The sequence below is a fragment of the Equus przewalskii genome, chromosome 12 (assembly GCF_037783145.1).
Source record: "Equus przewalskii isolate Varuska chromosome 12, EquPr2, whole genome shotgun sequence".
Lineage (NCBI taxonomy): Eukaryota > Metazoa > Chordata > Mammalia > Perissodactyla > Equidae > Equus > Equus przewalskii.
In genome coordinates this window covers 30403982-30422088 of record NC_091842.1, presented here as the reverse complement: position 1 = coordinate 30422088, position 18107 = coordinate 30403982, and the positions used below count along the sequence as shown (strand labels likewise).

Genomic DNA, 18107 nt, shown 5'->3' with positions numbered 1-18107 from the left:
TAATGATCATGAGTAGGATGAGGAACAGAAAATGGTCAAGAGAATTTATCTTAACTTCTCAATCTACTGGTCATGTTCCTTATTATTCTCATCTCCTGTGACACTCCAATGTGTCCCCGATCATCTGGCCAAATGAAAAGATAGTTTTGCTTGAGCAATCACACGTCCATGTTTCATGCTTACAGCACTTGCCCTGTTTGAAACATCTTTGTGCTTTTTATCTATTGCTAGCTACCTATCAAATCACAATGCAATACTTCCAAGAAACCTTGATGGATAAAACTCTTCACTCTTTCACATCCTCTCTAATGATATCGATACGATTTTTTCTAAGCCCCAAATCCAGACTCGTTGCCTGACAAAATGATTCTATTTGGGACCATGGGACAGAATGCTTGAACCTGGGGCCATTCTAATATTCAACTGTTTATCCTCATGGTTCCTTACATCCTTTCCTGTGACTTGTTTTCTAGATGATCTTCCCAGATCAATTTGCATCTTCCATCTCCCAATTACATTATAAGCTTCTTGAAGGCACTAGTTCAGACTCCTCCTAATTCTGACTTCTCTTGTAGGACCAAGAGTCTAAAGTCAGCTGGATTCTTGGATTGCCATATTACCTCTGAAACCCCAAAGGAAGGCATGGCATCCTGGATATCAACATACTGGCTGTCTCTAAGTACAACACAGCTAATCTCTCCTATAGGATTGGAACAAATTTCTCAGTTCGGAACAGAAAAGTACTTGACTTTGTTTAGAAGCCACTTCATAGGAACAAGGCTTATTTTTAAACACCAGAATCACACGTGATGACGAGATGCTTACACTGAAGGCCAGAGGGAAATGCACCTTCCTCGTCCCCCTTCCGAGTCTCTCTCTAGAGCGCACACTCACTGGGCGGAACAGCTTACGCTGAAATTGTTCTTGCTCCTACTCTTTCAGAGAGTGAAGCGGTAGGGGGAATGGGCGGGTAGGGAAAATAGCATTTTAGTTTAATTTCAGTAAGTTAAATGTGAGTTATGATGTGACTTCAATTTCACAGACCCTCACATGCTTGTTGTGCTAAGTGGATAATACAAAATATAAAATGCTATCCAGGTGCAGGACGATACTAGCCTTTAAGGCAAGGAATTCTCTAAGGAAAATGTATATTTAATAATTTGGTTTAAAACCAAAATCCACGCCTCCAGAAACTTCTAGTGAGGGCAGTCACTACTTTCTTATTCACATTTTGTATCCTCAGGACCTGTCAGAGTGCCAGACAAGGTAGCTGTGTGATGAATGTTAACAAAAAACAGCACGGCAACAGCCAGGCACAAACCTAAAGGAGTGAAGAGGTAAGTTGTAGAAAGATGTCCAGGATTCAGTATTTAGAAGGGGAGTGTTTTATGATATTGAGGGCAGAAAATAAATAGCATTCTATGCTAGGTTCCTAGGAAGAAAGTCCTATCATTTTTTCATTCCTTAGCACATAGCAGAGGGTCTGGCACAGAAAAAGGGCCCAAAACGATTTGTGATCCTTCATAATTACAAATACTTACTGGGTTGCTAATTAAAACCTTTACATGCATTCCTTCCCGACCCCAAAGGCACAGAGTTAGTATGCAGTAGAACAGAACCGAAAATCTCTACTACCCTGGAACGAGCGCTCTCAGCCACGAGGCAAGAGCGCTTCTCAACTCCATCACATAAGAAAATGCAGCAACGCACACTGCGAAAACCTCCGTCCTCAAAAATCCTAACTAGAGCTAAGGCCTCATTTTAAAAATGATCCTTGTTTAAGTTTTCACCCAGACAAAAAGTCTCTCAGCAGACTCTCCCTACAGGTAAAGTTTCTGTTCTACAACGGTCTCAACTAGATGACCAGAAACTTAACATCTAAAACCAGGGCATGTTTAAGAGGGAAAGGAACTACCATTAATAATTAAGCTAGGACAGAGGCAGGGACAGTCCTGGGCAAACCAGCATGTACAGTTTCCCTAGGTTCACTAAAATGTTACTTCAGATCTTACACCATCGTTCCCTCCAGGGAAGGCCCTGCAAATGTCTGTGGCGGCGGCTTTTAGGAGTTATAAGGTAAAACGAAAGACAACGTGCAATTGGAAAGCTGTGCACCCGAAGTGCAGGTACTGCCTATGGCATCAGTCTCAATACTAAGGACCACACGGGATTGCTACACTTCTTTTCCTGCTTACAAACACATCTGAATACATTCTCCCTCATTTAAATCGTGAGTAAAGTGACCTGCTAAAAATATGCGGCCTACTAGGAACAATTTCTGAAGAAAGGTCCCTTTGTTAACAAAAAAAGTCAACAGATTCCAACCATCCCTTTTGAGGCCAGCTGGCATTCAGGCTGTTTCCCTTCCACTGTCTTTCCGACCGTCCTTAAGCAAGCCACCCCAGCTCGTAAGATGTGTGAACGTGGGCTTTAAGACGTTCTTCCAGGACAGGGAGCTGCAGGCAGCTCAGACTGCTGAGATGGACGCCTCGGGCTCCTCTCTCACCTTGGGTCCCTAAGCCTCAGAGAAGCTTGCAGCAGTTAGACTGTTAAAAAAACAGACCAAAAAAGTGCAACAAAGCATTTATGGAGTGTGTGTATAGAGACACACACTTTCTAATTACAAAACCGCTATATGCTCATTACCGAAAATTCGGAAAGTTATTAGATGGTTAGTCATTAGGCTGCAAATTTATAAATTATATTTCTGTGATGGTTGATTCCGCTGTATAATGAAGTGGATTCAGTATTTTTGCTTCAATTACATCTAACACAGATATGTGGTATGGCTTGATGCAGTTTCAAGGCTCCTAAAAAGAACATTCAATTGTATGTTAATTGTCACAGAACTAGGATAGCTCATGTTGTAAAACAAGCCCCACCGGTCATCATTTTATGAGCATTTTTTCAAGAATCATTTTTATACTAGGCTGATTATCATCACTTCAGGCAGTGTGGAATATTAAAATATGCTGCCACTATCACAAGGAGAAATATTACACATATAATGTTAAAATATCATTAATTGAAAAAAAAATACCACCTTACGCCTGTTAAGACAGCTATAATCACTAAGACTAAAGATAACAAATGTTGGAGAGGATGTGGAGAGAAGGGAACCCTCATTCACTGCTGGTGGGAATGCAAACTGGTGCAACCACTATGGAAAATAGGATGGAGATTCCTCAAAAAACTAAATATAGAACTACCACATGACCCAGCTATCTCACTACTGGGTGTCTACCCAAACAATCTGAAATCAACAGTCCAAAGTAACATATGCACCCCCATGTTCATTGCAGCATCATTCACAATAGCCAAGACATGGAAGCAACCCAAGTGTCATCGACTGACGACTGGATAAAGAAGATGTGGTATATATATAATGGAATACTACTCAGCCAGAAAAAAGACACAATCATCCTATTTGCAACAACACGGATGGACCTGGAGGGAATTATGCTTAGTGAAATAAGCCAGACTGAGCAAGACAAACACCAGATGATTTCACTCATATGTGGAATATAAACAAGCAAATGGACAAAGAAAACAGTTCAGTGGTTACCAGGGGAAGGGGGGTGGGCACAGGGGGTGAAGGGGACAAACAAGAAATAATGTACAACTGAAATTTCACAATGATGTAAACTATTATGAACTCAAATAAAAAATATATCATTAATTGAAGTTCTCACAATTTAAATGTTAGAGAAAAAAAAATCAAGAGTCAAATGCAAGGTAAATCAGTAAAGGAGGTCAGGGAGTAAGTCTCAATTTTTCAAAAAAGCTAGTAAAAATTATAAATTTATCTGGAATAAGGCTGCATGGATTAATGAAAAAAATCACTTATTTTTGCTTTTGGCTAGTATTATATCAACCCAGTACTGGCAACACTGGTACTATTCCTACCCTTATTATTTGGAATACATTCTATTTATTATTTTGTTCTATTTCATTTTTTAAAAATGCTGGTCATGACCTGATACGTTAATTTGACATCCCACATAGGATGTAACCTGCAGCTTGAAAAAAAAGCCAACAACGTAATAGATGTTGGCAGTTATTAATAGTGGGATAAATAATCATTTGTTAATAAAGTTTATTGACTAAGAAATTGTTTATAATAAGCTTTCAAAAGTGGAAATGGCAATAGAAAAATAATAATCTTAGGGCATAAGAGTTGGCAACTACTGCTCTACAGTCACTTTTAAAATTTCCTCAGCTTTCAAGCACTCTTAATCAAGCTCTTGTACATATTTTCTTCAACCAGAGTGTGACAACAAAATTTTATTTATTTTCATATGAATTAGGCAAAAAAACAATACCTCAAACCCGGAATTCATAGATATCACTGTTTAGGAAAACTCAAGCCTAAAAAAAAAAACAGGTGAGGGGAGGAAGGGCAGCTAGACTACTGATAGAAAGCAGATGCGGGAGCCACTGCAAACGGGCACAAGGGAGCTTTTTAGGGAGCTGGAAATGGTCCATATCTTGATCACAATGGTGGTTATGTAACTGGAGATAATTGGCCCAACTCAAGCTGTATAATTCAAGTGTGTATTTTCATTGCATATAAATTGTCCCTCAACTTAAAAAAAAGGAAGGTGAATTGATTTAAAGTCAACTTAAAAGAAATATTAAGTAAATAATAGTACAAGTGGTACCGTGATGTGACAAAATTCACCAAGATGGTATCTGAATAACTGCTCTTTGGGAAATACAGAGCTAAACCTTTAAAGAGAAGCAGTCTCCAGAAAAGAGGGAAAAAGGAAGTCTAAAACGTCATTTTAAAATATATCGATCACAGTATTCATCAATAATAGAAGTATATCATGGTGTAGGCTCGACGAACTGTTTTTCAGGGGAGGAATGTCCATAATTGGGGGCGGCGGGGTTCTAGAACTACTGACAGAAGAAAAACTAAAGCGTGTGAGAATCAGCTGCTCGTATCAGACAGAAGACCTTGGTGTTATCAAAGCTGGTTTACAACGTATGTGTTAGACGTATAGAAAAAAATCACCACCTTTCTTCAAGTGGTGAAAGTGATCAGGTTAGGCTCCAAATTGCCATGTTTCTAACATATCAACAACTCGTGCCTTCCACAGCTTTCTAAACAAGGTTAATCCGGGACAGTGATAAATCATGCAACTATCAGTTCTCCAAAAATCGTTTATTTTCCTCCCAGGTGAAAATATAAACAGTGCCTGCTATCTAGCATTAAGCAAGCACCCAAATACTACACATCTCTCAGAAGCAACAAGAACACAGCAGCAGCTGCTCCGGGAACACAGCGATGAGAGAAAACAACAGGGATCCTCTGCAAAGTCGCTGCAGTGCCCTGCAAGCCTGGCTTACCTTACTGGAGTCTCAGTTTCTACATTTGTAAACGTTTCTGCCTGATGTGAACAGAAGAGTATTTAATTAAGAACTGGGCACTTTGTCTTCTGAGAACTGGATACTCCTGGAAAATCTTACTTTTATCTATCATGGCCTCTATGCTTGAGTGTGTCTGTGAGAACACGAAGACACACTGTAATTATTGGCTCATTAAACATCATGATAGTCCTAGTTGAAAAGGGATGTGCAATATTGCATAAGGTGTTAGTATTCAACCTTATGAATTCCTCAAGAAGAGAGGCAGAAAGAACATACGGGAAAAAGAAGGGGCAAAAATACATAGCAGAGTGGTCAAAATCTGGTAGAGAGGAAGGCAGCAAAGTTAGTAATATCAAATCAAACCTGTCACAGATGGAGGTACGTGGAGGAAAAAAGGGCATTCAAATAATTCACCTTAAGGTACGTGCTGGGAATGCCAGGGGTCCATGTGTAAGCTTCAAAAAAAAAAAAAGTATTCCTAGAGACCACTACTTCTGGAGAATCAACTCACTTAGACAATACATGAGTAAATGCTTCCCAATAACCACACAGATGGAAAAATACCACACATCAGGCAAGCACTTTTTCTAAAAAGTTTACTAGTTTATCTAGAATCACACACTTATTCCGGAATAAAAAGAACTTTGCTTAAAGAGAAGCATGACACAGTTATGGAAAACTAAGTCTTTCACCGAGAAATGCTTCTTGTATATAGGGAGTGTTTCCTAGGACTTGTCGGGGGATAGAATCAGAAGGATAAAGATATCCTTTCTCCTTATCAATATCATTATTTACAAAATTGAAGTGGAATTATGTAGGATTAATGTTGCCAGCCTTATTTCAAAAATAGTTAAGAAGAATTCTGAGAAAAAGAACTCATCAATTCCTGAAGCCTTTGTGTATCCATTATCTTCAGATCTTTAGGGTGGAACTGTGTGAAACTGCCAATATTCAACTGTTTTTAAGGCACAAAAACAGCAGTTTCATATGATTCCACCTAACACAATGTGCAGTCTAATAAGTAATTTAGTCTCACTAGGATTCTTGAAAGCTCACCGTAGCTAAATGTTCGATGTGACTGAGTGGCACTTTCAAAGTGAAGGCTTTAGTTTGCTTTTCTGCATACAGAAAAAAGGTTATACTAGAGAAGTTCACTCCTCCCTCAGTCATCAGAAACTCAGGAAGCCTTTTCCACAGAAATCAAAACTGGACCACGCCCCAGGTTAGACCTCAAGGACTAGCTAACCTTAAGACAGCTAAATACTTAACATTTGCCACAAAGCATAAAACTACTGCAATAATAACAGAAATTAAATAAGTGAAAAAATTGAATTCAAAATCATTTTATAGCTCTTGAATACTGCTTGGAAAGAATAGATTTAATTTAAGCTAGACAAACTAAATTTCTGAAAGGAATTTTGGGACATTTTCAAAGTGATTGGAAGCATCTTTTTTATATCTGATTTAACTTCAAAAGATGAAACGGCTTTCCTTTCCCGTAATTTATATTCTATGAGCAATAATATGAGGCGCAATCATATCATAAAGTAAGAATCTACATTATATTCACATTTTTTAAAAACTCTAGAAAAGCCACAATTCAGAACTAGTCTACCTAAAGAGTCTCTTACTCAAAATCTTTCCTAGTCACTTAGTCCATGCACTTCCTATTTGTTTCTTAATTTCTGTGATTTTTTGTTTTTTCCTTGTTTGTTTTTTTGCATTTTCTTTTTTTATTGAGTTCATAATAGTTTACATCAATGTGAGATTTCAGTTGTACCTTCTTTCTTGACTGTCACCAAATAAGTGCTCCCCTTCACCCCCTGTGCCCACCCCCACCCCCCTTCCCCTGGTAACCACTGAACTGTTTTCTTTGTCCATGTGTTTGTCCATATTCCACGTATGAGTGAAACCACCTGGTGTTTGTCTTTCTCAGTCTGGATTATTTTGCTTAGCATAATTCCCTCCAGGTCCTTCCATGTTGTTGCAAATGGGATGAATTTGTCTTTTTTACGGCTGAGTGCTATTCAATTGTGTATATACCACATCTTCTTTATCCAATCATCAGTCAATGGGTACTTGGCTTGTTTCCGCGACTTTGCTATTGTGTTAATTCCTGTGATATTTTCCGCCCTCCTTGCTATGAAGGGATTTGTCTCAACATGGGTGCCACTTCCGAAGATGTACCCTCCTGCAGAGATCATGTCTTATCCACTGCGTCTCTCTCACACCCAGCACTGGGCTTTGACCATAGCTGGCCTTCAACAACAATTATAAATCAAACCATGTTTCTGCTTTAGGTGAAAACAGATGACATGAAGTTCAAGCAACTCTTGTCCATAATTACAACTCATAACCCTAGATATGATGGAACATACACGGGACCAGGGACCATCAGGAGCTCTGCTACTGACCAGCTCTATAATCTTGAATAAAGCAAAAATCATCGAGGCCATAAATTTTTAGAATCAGGAACTTTGTACCATGTTTTCCCTGACACCCAGCATTTGATAATCATTTACCACCTTAGCCACCATGCACCTGTATGCAAAACCCTCACATTATGGTGACATACGGATCAGCTTTAAATGAATGCTAAAATTACAGGCTATCATTTCCTCACAGGCGTCCCCCTATTCTATGGAAGAGGCGGACCTACAAAGGCATACCACAAAAACTGGTCATTTGAAGCTTGGCTAATCAGGGTTCTTCTCATGAGCTTTTAAAGTAAAAAGCAGGCACAGAAACTCTGGTTTCTATCAGGAATGTTCCATTCATGCCCCTACAGTTCCATATAAACAGTAAGGTGACAAACAATTTTCCAAAATCAGGTCCAAAGGAGGGGAAAAACAGCTCAGGATGACTACAAGAAACAAAAATAGGTTCTGTTGTAACTATTTAGGTCAGAGACAGGGTGAAAGGTGCCTTTTTTAGAGTCAAGAATTAGACACACAACAAATAAACTGGCCCCACTGTATAGCTGTCCAATAGAACTTTCTGTGGTGGTGGAAATGTTCTACATCTGCACTGTCCAGTACCGTAGCCACAAGCACAGTGTGATGGCTGAGCACTTGAAATGTGGCTCATGTGACTGAGGAACTGAATTTTACATTTTATTTCATTTTAATTAATCTAAATTTAAATGGCCAAGTGTGGCTAGTGGCTACCATATTGGACAGTGCAACTCTAGATTCTGCCTGTGGTTCCTGACCAGAGACGACCCCTCCAGCCCAGGCAACGACGGCTTCACCTGGAGATGCTTTTGGTTGTCACACTGGAGGGAGGGATTGCTACTGGCATCTAGTGGGTAGAGGCCAGGGACGCTGGTAAACACCCTACAATGTACAGGATAGCCCCCCAACAGAGAATTATCCAGCCCCAAATGTCAGTATGCTGAGTTTGAGACACCTTGCTCTACGTTTACTCAAGGTTGGAATTAAAGTAGATGCAAAACAAACCGCAACACACCTTGTCCAAACTTAACCCCCAGGAAGAATGAGGTTTTCCAAGCAATAGGAAAAGGTGTGGGCTGGTCTACAAGTTTAAAGTAGCAGGTTTTTACTAAAAAGTGTATGGAGATGTGTTGAATAACTTATTAAGATCTTCAGCATCAGAGAAATGATTTCCTGCGACATTTTTAACTTGACTGTTAACATAAGTAAACGCTGTGAAACTATGCTACGGGGCTTGTTCCTTAAGAGGTGGACACGCAGTACTGGGGGGCTGGGGCTCCCACTCCCACTCTTCTGGTTTGAATTCCTTGACCCTTTAACTGACCTGTCTGGTTTCTTGAGATGTCACTAATTTCAGGTACAAGAAAACGGATACTACTGTGAAAGAAAAGCAAATCAAGACAAGACAATGACTCTGCCCTCGCAGGTCCACACGTCTACATAGGACCTAAAGAAAAGGCAAGGGTAGGGAATTCTATTTGGACCAAAGGAAATGCACTGAGTGATTCTACTAAACGATGATAGCAAACTACATTTCAGAGTGAGAGCGATTACTTGAAATTTAAGAGGCTGGGTATCAAATAACATCGTGGTTTCTGTAGGCAGTATAAATTATGCAAGGATCAGTTTAAATAGGATCATTCAGAACTGCTCAAATAGTTCTCAAATTTATATTAGCAATGTCGAATTTAGCCCAGAATAGTCTATTCCTCAAAGAAACGGGAATAATGGACGCAATTCAATGTTTCACTTTGATTCAAACTATTTTTCAGAACACAAGATCCTCAACGTTCATATTATTGCAATGCTTTTTCTTTTCTGCCCATCTAGCACCAACAGAAACTGTTCATTATGACATGTAAGGCCCTCTATTCCTTCAGGGAATACAAAAATAAGACACAGTCTTAGTTCTGAACAACTCACATTCAGAATTTTTACACTGGCCTAAGGCAGAAATTTCCAGCCAACACGTTCCGAATTCCTAAAAGATCACAGCAATTTTTTGTGACTAACCGCAGCCTAAAACTTCAGGGGTACTGACGTTTCAGGACCTCTTCAGCTTTTCGTGTGGAACACTCAAGATCTTTTATCATCAATTAACATTTAGGGAGCAACCACTGTAATCTATTAATCAAGTGTCAGAAAAGTAATACTTAAAACAGGATTCCAACCCACTCTGTTTTACAGATTTGCCTATAAAGAACTATTCTTGGAGGAAAAAACACCCCAGTTCTTTAGGTTTCTAATTGAAATGACACAGAACCCATCCCATCTTCTTACGAAACTGGAAAGGAAACAACACCGAAGGGACATTTTTAGCATCACTTTGACTTTGTATTCAACTACTGGTGTCACACACGTGATCTAGACCAGGGGTTCTCAGCCTCAGCACTGCTGACATCTGGGCAGACAAACAACCTCTGGTATGGGGGGCTGTCCTGTGCACTGCAGGCTGTTGAGCAACATCTCTGGCCTCTACCCACCAGGTGCCAGCAGCCCTTCCCTTCCCCTCTAGTTGTGACTATCAAAAATGTCTCCAGATGTCACCAAATGTCCCCTGGGGAACACAACTGCCCCATGGTTGAGAAATACTTATCTATATTGAAACTCAAAGTACCAAAAAAGGAGACACTGTGCTAATCAAAGGCCTGGAAAGACTTTATTCCTAGCCAGAAAAGCACGCAACATTCGCCACCGAGGCGGTGGAAGAAAAACAGATCACTGTCTTTTCCTGACCGCCTTCCACCCGATGTACGAGAAACAGTCCAGGGCGTAGGCCCTAGCCCTGTGTGTACCTGAAGACATCTGGCTGAACTTGTACAATTACTCCCTTCAACTCTCCAGCCACAACTGAACCAATCTACAGAAGCTGCAGCATTGGAAAATGACAACTATGCTATTTCTGCCGGCTCAAAACGAAAACAAAGCAGTCTTAAAACACTAGCGTTGCTCCTGAATTCCACACGTATGAACAGCAGACTCCCGAGCCTGATCAGGGACAAGGACTTCGACGGAGGGGCAGAATGTCAGGTTCTGAGGGGAGGCACCCGGGAAGAAATCCAAGCACTGGTCCCCATTTACAAGCCCGAAATCCGGGACAATCAGAATCCATTTCGCACGCCAGAGCAGTCAGCCAGGTACACCAGGCTGCTGTTCCCCCAAGGGGTAACCCGAGGAACGCCCTGCGCCCAGGTGGATTTCGGATTGACACCAGGGTCTCCCCTCGCCGCCGCCAAGGGGGAGCCCCAAAGTTGTGGAGCAGCAGCAACCCCCCAAAACGAAATCACAATCCACAGAAGACGCACCCCTTTCTTGCTCTCAGGGGGCTTCACCTGCGATCACAAACTACAGCATCAGTCACGTGGGGAACCGGTCAAACGCGCACATCCCGGTCCCGCCCCCCAGGGCTTCGGACCCGAGGGCTGGAAACCTGGATTTTTTTCACCCCCGGCCCCAGGTGACCCCTAGGCACGCCGAAGTTGGAAAACCACTGCTTTAACACTGCTCTTCCTAACTCGGAGACCGCAGAAAACCTACAGGGCTGCAGCTGGCACCGAAACAACGGGGGCTTCTCTCCAGGAGCTTCTGGGGCCGCAGGTGGCTAGCTCTGTCATCCGAGAGGGCGACCGAGCTCGGGCGGGCCCCGCGGCCAGGCCTGGGCAGAAGCCGGCTCAGCCTCTCCAGGCCCACCGGGACCCGAGACTCCCGCCCCGTGACCGGACCAGGCCCCAGCCGGACGCCCCCGCGGCCAGGCCTCCTCAGGCGGGGCCCGTTAGCGCCCGGCCCCCTCCCCGGTCACAATGGCCGCTCGCGACCGGGAAACAGGGGCGCCGGCGGCGGGGACCCGGGCGGCGACGCCGTCCCCCACCCCGGTACGGACCTTCTCCAGAGACGCGTCCATGGCTGAGGCGGCCGGCGCGGCCCGAGGGAGGTCCGGCGGCCCCGGGCACTACTTCCGCCTCCCGCGCCCGGCCGCCGTTTCCACGCTGGCAGCGCTGACGTCCCCCGCGCCCGCAGACCGCGGGGCGGAGACGAGGAGGAGCTGCCAGGCGGCGCCGCGGGGTGGGCGCTCTGCGGGTCTCCGGGAGGCGGGGCGGGGCCCTCGGAGTGGGCGGGGCCCTCCCGGCTTCCGTACCTGGCCGTCACGCCGGCCAGTCCTAATGGTCCCAGGTGAGGGGGGGGGATGGACTGTGGAGCTTCCCCACCGTCTTCTCAGAAGCCTGTCGCAGGCATCAGGGTAGAAATATAATCATCACAAATTATCACTCATGCAGTGAAAGGCTGGAAATACTAGTAACGCACCTGCACTTCCTGGCTTAAGCTTCCAAGTCCCCCCCCCCACTATCAACATCCCTCAGGAATGGAACAGGCCATTCACCACAGAAGGGCGGGGCGAGAGGGACCGCGGCGCACGCGCAGGGTCAACAGTTTCCTTGGTGCTCCGGGATTTGCTTGTTTCAGGTTTTGGTCTCTCAAGTGACGGTGCTCTGAAAAGACGCTGATCAGAGCTGAGGTATTTATTTGTCTCAGACCTTACTGCAGAATTCTAGACGGGAAAGACTTGGAGTCAACTGGCCCAGCCTCCTTCTTCGTGTCAAGCCACAGTTATGGCTTGTCAGGTGGTAATAATAGTGATAATAATAGATGAGTTGCTGCTCTTCCGTTTTATAGTAAAACAGCCCTTGTGTAGAGATCATTATGATCTCCATTTCACAGGGCCGATCTAGGTATGATCCAGAGCCAGGCACCCTGACTGCGGCGCCTGTACACGATGCATACTGCCACCATAGCTGCTTCCACCCCTGCTGTATGGTCACGGTGTGTTTCTAAGGAATGGGAGCGGGCATGAATTATATTCCTCTAAATGGGGGAAACTGAAATAGATTAGTCTCCCACGGTTACAGTCGGTAAAACAAGTCACCGCTAGGAGACCGATGACGTTACAACCACAAAACCATTCCTTTTCTCTCCTGTTTTGGGCGCATCTCTTCTGAAATCGGTAAATGACTGGGTCACATTTTCAGTGGAGCAATATGTATTTTGAGCCTTCTGACTTGTATTTGGTAAATTGTCCGATTATGTTAATAAAATTACTTTCTACCCAAAGAAGCCTTGTGTGCTGGTTTAGAGTGTACCCTGAGAATTATTTGGATTGTCCAAAGAGCTCTGCAGATGGAAGGAATGATAGATTTATGTCCTCCAAGATCTAAAAATTGAATGTACCTCTGCTTGAGCAAAACATGTCACTTTTTCCAAAGTGTTATGAAAATTTTCAAACGTTTGGAAAACTTGAAAGAATTGTCCAGGAACACCCACGTGCCCACTGCCTGGATTCTACAATGAATATTTACCCCTGTTTGCTTTAGTGCAGTAAATATCCATCTATCTATCCACCAATACATCTTATATTTTGATACATTTCAAAGTTGCAGACATCAGTATATTTCACCCCTGAATACCTCAGCATGGGTATTATTATTACTATTATTATATTTGGTAGGAGAGAAAGGACTTTATTACAGCCTGCTAGCAAGAGGGAAGATGGCCGACTCATGGCTGAACCAACCACCTCCCCAAACAAAGACTACAGGCCAGTTATATGTGGAGTTATTCTCCTGGTGGGGGCGTTGGCTGGTCTCTGCATGGGGGCAGACATCTGGTCCCAGTTCCTGATAGTCCTTTGTTTTACTACATATGCATCAGAGAATGGAGCAAAGCCCCATACGCTGGTCTTTCAATTGTCTTTGATGATGGCTATCAGCATAGACTCTCTGCCTGGGGGTCATCACATTCCTAAGGAACTCAAAAGAACAAAGTTATCACCTTAAAGCAGCTGGGAGGGTTCGCAAAATCTAATCTACAGAGCATGTCTGGGCTAGTTAGTCAGAGGTCATTTAAAGTTACATTATGGTTTCTTTTCTACAATACTGCTTCCTTTATGTGAACCTCGTGTTGAGCCGGTATCAATTCCCCGCTGTCAGTTATACCCCCAGCATAATCATATGCTGGTGTAGGGAATAGGGCCGTCGTGTTCAGTCTGGCTACTTCCTGCTGAATCAGGGCAATGTGAGGGGGTGATGGCATGGAAGAGTTACCCTCTTCTTAAAATGGGCTGGGGGGTTTTCTAAGAGGGAGCTGTCGTGCTGTAAACCTAGAAGCCTTGGTGGTTAAGGGAGATATACGTTTTATTCCCAATTTAATGACTAAGCATAACAGTAGACCTATTAATACTAAGGTGAGGCCCCCTTTTATCATACCCACAAAGATGGATTGGATCCCAGCTGGTATCCAAGAGAAAAGGTTAGTAAACCAGTCACCTAAATATGATAAGAAAGGGGTTTGATGTTTACAGGCGTTTGTATCCAGGTGGCTTGTTCCCTGATTTTACTAATGCTGGTTTGTACTTGAGAAGTATTGATGTATGTGCAGCAGGTGGGCTCCCAAAGTTAGACCTATATTGTGTGAGCAAGTAACCATGTATTTAGTAAGAAGTGTTTCTAGAGAGACAAAAAGAAAACAAGGTTAATGGTGGGAGCGAATTATAAACCAGCTTCGGAGTCCAGGCAGCAGCCAGTCAAAAAGATTTCCAGATATCAGAGTCGAAGCACGTTTTGCGGATAGAAGTGCCTCTGATGATGTCATCAGACGTTCAGATCCCTTTCTGAGTGGCATGCACAGCAGATGTGAATCTCTCTCAAGTTTCTATCAAGTCCTCCAGCCTCGGTTTGCAAGACTTCAGGAAAAGGGGCAGGTTCTGTTCTCAGTGATTCTGAATGAAAATTATGGAAAAGATTGAAAATGTTAGTTTGGAGGTTTGTAGCCAGATATTTCGGCAGACTAGAAGAATTCACGATCCAGTCCAGTTAACAGATATAACAAAAACCTCAAAGACAATTAACAGAACTAGGATCTAATATCCATGAATGTGTACTACAGCTTCTACTGAAACATAATTTTTCTCTCTAAAATCACCCTCATCTTTTATAAAAGATAGCCAAATTAAGATTAACTGGTTTGCAAAATAAGTCTAGTCTCAATAAAACTTGGTCCAATTATTTACATAAGTATAGCAAGAATAGCAATTGATCATAGAGGCTCTTTTAAATCTGCTTTGCTGGAACTCAGATTGAACTTTAAAGGGCTCTCGACACCAGAAAAGCCAAGCCAAGCACTTGCCGTCAGATTTTGCCTGAAATACATACAGATTTGGGTGGATTCCTCTCTTCTCGAGGTCCCCCCAAATATTTGAAGGTTCCAGGTGCCTGTCAGATAAGTCACCTTCCATACTTACCAGGTAGGTTGCTAGGAAACAAGGTACCAGGCCAATATTTCCAAGTGACTTTATTCCAGAAAGTCAACACTTATTCCTCAAAAGCTGTCATCATATCTGAGTCTGTATGTTTCTCTCAAATATGACATTCCAGTCAAAGCCTCAGTAATATAACCAGTGTTTCCAAATGTGTCCTGTTTTAAGGAGAACAGATTCTTATTGAGCTTATGGAAATAACTATATTGCCATGAAAATAACCATATTCACTCACTCACTAAGAGTTTCCAAATTCTGGATGGATCAGGTAGGGAGAAAAAGATAAATGTTTCAGTTCTGCTCACAAAGGTATAATTTTACCAAATTGTTATAAGTCATAGTTAGCATGAGAGAAAAGAGAAAAAGCTTTCCTTAACTCTGAGAAAACAAAACAAAACATCAAAAAGTCAACAATGGGGGCCAGCCCAGTGGTGCAGCGGTTAAGTGTGCACATTTTGCTTTGGCTGCCCAGGGTTCACTGGTTCAGATCCCGGGTGCGGACATGGCACCACTTGGCACACCATGCTGTGGTAGGCGTCCCACATATAAAGTAGAGGAAGATGGGCATGGATGTTAGCTCAGGGCCAGTCTTCCTCAGCAAAAAGAGGAGGATTGGCAGCAGTGAGTTCAGGGCTATTCTTCCTCAAAAAAAAAAAAAAAAGAACAATGTTTCACATAAAAGTCATAAAAATTATAATCATACTCATCAGTTCATTCAGTCCTGTGTAATCGATGCTTGACCTTAATCTTGTTAGCAGTTTCATGAAGTGTTTCTCCATTAGAGTTCTGTAATTTCTTAACCATTTCATTTTTTGATCTGAAAGTTTATCAGAAACCTGTACTCTAGAGCAAGTGCCGGAGTCCTTTCCATTAATTTCTCTGAAGATGAAACATGTTTGCAAGAGCATCAGAGCAAAACAATAATTGTCTATAAACAATAAAAGACTCAAAAATGGAAATTCACAAAGAATTTGATTAATTTTGTGACATGCAACACTTTAAAATAACCAGAATTATGGCTGACAACCAGGACAGATCAGAATTTTAGGAATGTTATACAATTTCAAAACACTTATATCAATAACATTTACCCACATAATACCACCTAAGAAAGTTTATCATCACTTATTTGACAAAGCTTCGCATGTAATTTAACATGCCAAGTAAGCCTACTTAGTTTAGTATTTTCCTCCTTGTAGTAAGAATGAGGAAATTTCTTTGAGAAGTCTCAGGGGCCCCCTAAAAATCCTCAGAGAAATTCTCTTCCTTCTTCCAGATCAAAAGAAAGCCTTAATTCAGGACTTGAATATTTTTTTGTGGGGGAAGCGTGTCCAAAATATCAAAAGGTTTTAAAACACTTGTTCAGATCGGAAACAATGCTCACTGTGAAACAACGCTCAGGTATCTATTCAGCAACAACAGAAACAGTCAAGAACAGTTAAAACAGTCAAGAAATCTTAATAGAGAGACCTCAGTCCTTCTGAACATAGGAAATTATTTTAGCAAAACAGATCTTCAGTCTTTTAGGTAGACTTAGAGCAGGCCAAAAGTTCAATAAAATTATCTGTCGAGAGAAAACCAAATTTTAATTTTTGTACCAGCTTATTTTTAACATTAAAACTCATTTACTTAATTGGATTTACTTTAGTCTTAGTCAATTTGACCAGCATAAAACTCCTTTCAGAATTTCTCCTTCACAAACCTTCTACAACTTTCTTTTTACCTTCAAAATTTGTCCCATGCTTTCTTTTTCTTCTCTTCTAGTACTTTCGGACAAATTTATCTTTCTTAACCCAGCAAACAAACATACTTCCATTCTTAAACCTTCTTTACTGAAAATACATTTTACTTTCCTTGAATATAAAGATGTTCATCTTATTAATTTCCAGTAGCTTTAATTAAATATTTAGAATTTTTAACCCTTACAGACCCTAGTAAAAACTAAAAAGGTAAGAAATTATGTTTATACCAGCATTCTACTTTTCATAATTTCTAGAAACATGCTACTTCATAGCACAATTTTTTTAATAAAACACGAGGTATGTTTACTAATAGACCCAAACACTTTTAGCTTCTCTGTAATAAGAAGCCAAAAGTAGATAATTTAGACACATTCAGCAATAATGTTTCAGGGTTCCAAACTATCCAAAAATAACCCAGATACCCAGATTTTTGTCATTTAACTTAACTTGGCAAAACTCTAAAGTTTTAAGTTACCAACAAGAACTTGGAAGCTGTTTTTTCAAGTATTCAGACAGTAAAATATAATTACTGTACCCAAAAACTCTTACCCATTTTCATCTAAATCCTTTGTTTCCAACAATTATGTTCAGATTACCCGTGAAAACTTCATGAGACATTAGACAAAATTAGCTATCATTTAAAGCTGTTATTTTGCTGGTGAATTTGTAACAGACAACATGAACTTATTTGACTAGTAAACCCAGGCTGCGTGTCTGCATCATACATATCCAATACTGACAACTCTGAGGACATGCCTGTTTTAATCAAGCCAACAATCTAAAACAAGCCTTCAGTTACCAAAGATTAATCTATGTCATGTTAACTTGAAAGACATTTGGTTAATTTCCATGACATTTAGGATTTACATAAGTGCTTACTTTAAGCCAATTAAACAGAGCTCTTCATTTTGACCATACCATCTGGAGGTAAAATATCACACATATATAACATACATATGGACATACATACACAGAGTCTCCAGTACTATTGTTTTAAAACTACTGCCATGAATCAGTTACAGTACTATAAAGCTCCCTAGTCATGAATCCAAATTTTGGTATAAGCCTTTTTACCAATATTTGTGGAGAAGACACTCAAGATGCTGGACTGTTGGCAAGGGTGCTCTAATGGCTGTTTTTTCCTTTTTCTTTTTTGTTTCCTTCAGTCCTAGGAATTAACTACGTCACAAAGGCACAGAGAAACCACTCAAGTTTTCTCTCAAGTTTTCTGGG

At 41.5% G+C, this 18107-nt stretch overlaps 1 protein-coding gene across 3 annotated transcripts in view; it reads right to left on the bottom strand.

Annotated features, from left to right (window-relative positions):
- The window catches only part of PDXDC1 (pyridoxal dependent decarboxylase domain containing 1), a 51300-nt gene extending 39341 nt beyond the window's left edge, over nucleotides 1-11959 (bottom strand). Inside the window, exon 1 of one of the 3 annotated variants that reach the window (XM_008520507.2) lies at nucleotides 11707-11959. In XM_008520507.2, the coding sequence (XP_008518729.1) occupies nucleotides 11707-11727 (21 nt within the window). In that variant the 5' untranslated portion in view covers nucleotides 11728-11959. Of the gene's footprint in view, nucleotides 1-5352; nucleotides 5489-11363; nucleotides 11680-11706 lie in introns of those variants that run through there. The other 2 variants (XM_008520508.2, XM_070566712.1) reach the window with 2 other exon arrangements.
- Nucleotides 11960-18107: the final 6148 nt, after the last annotated feature.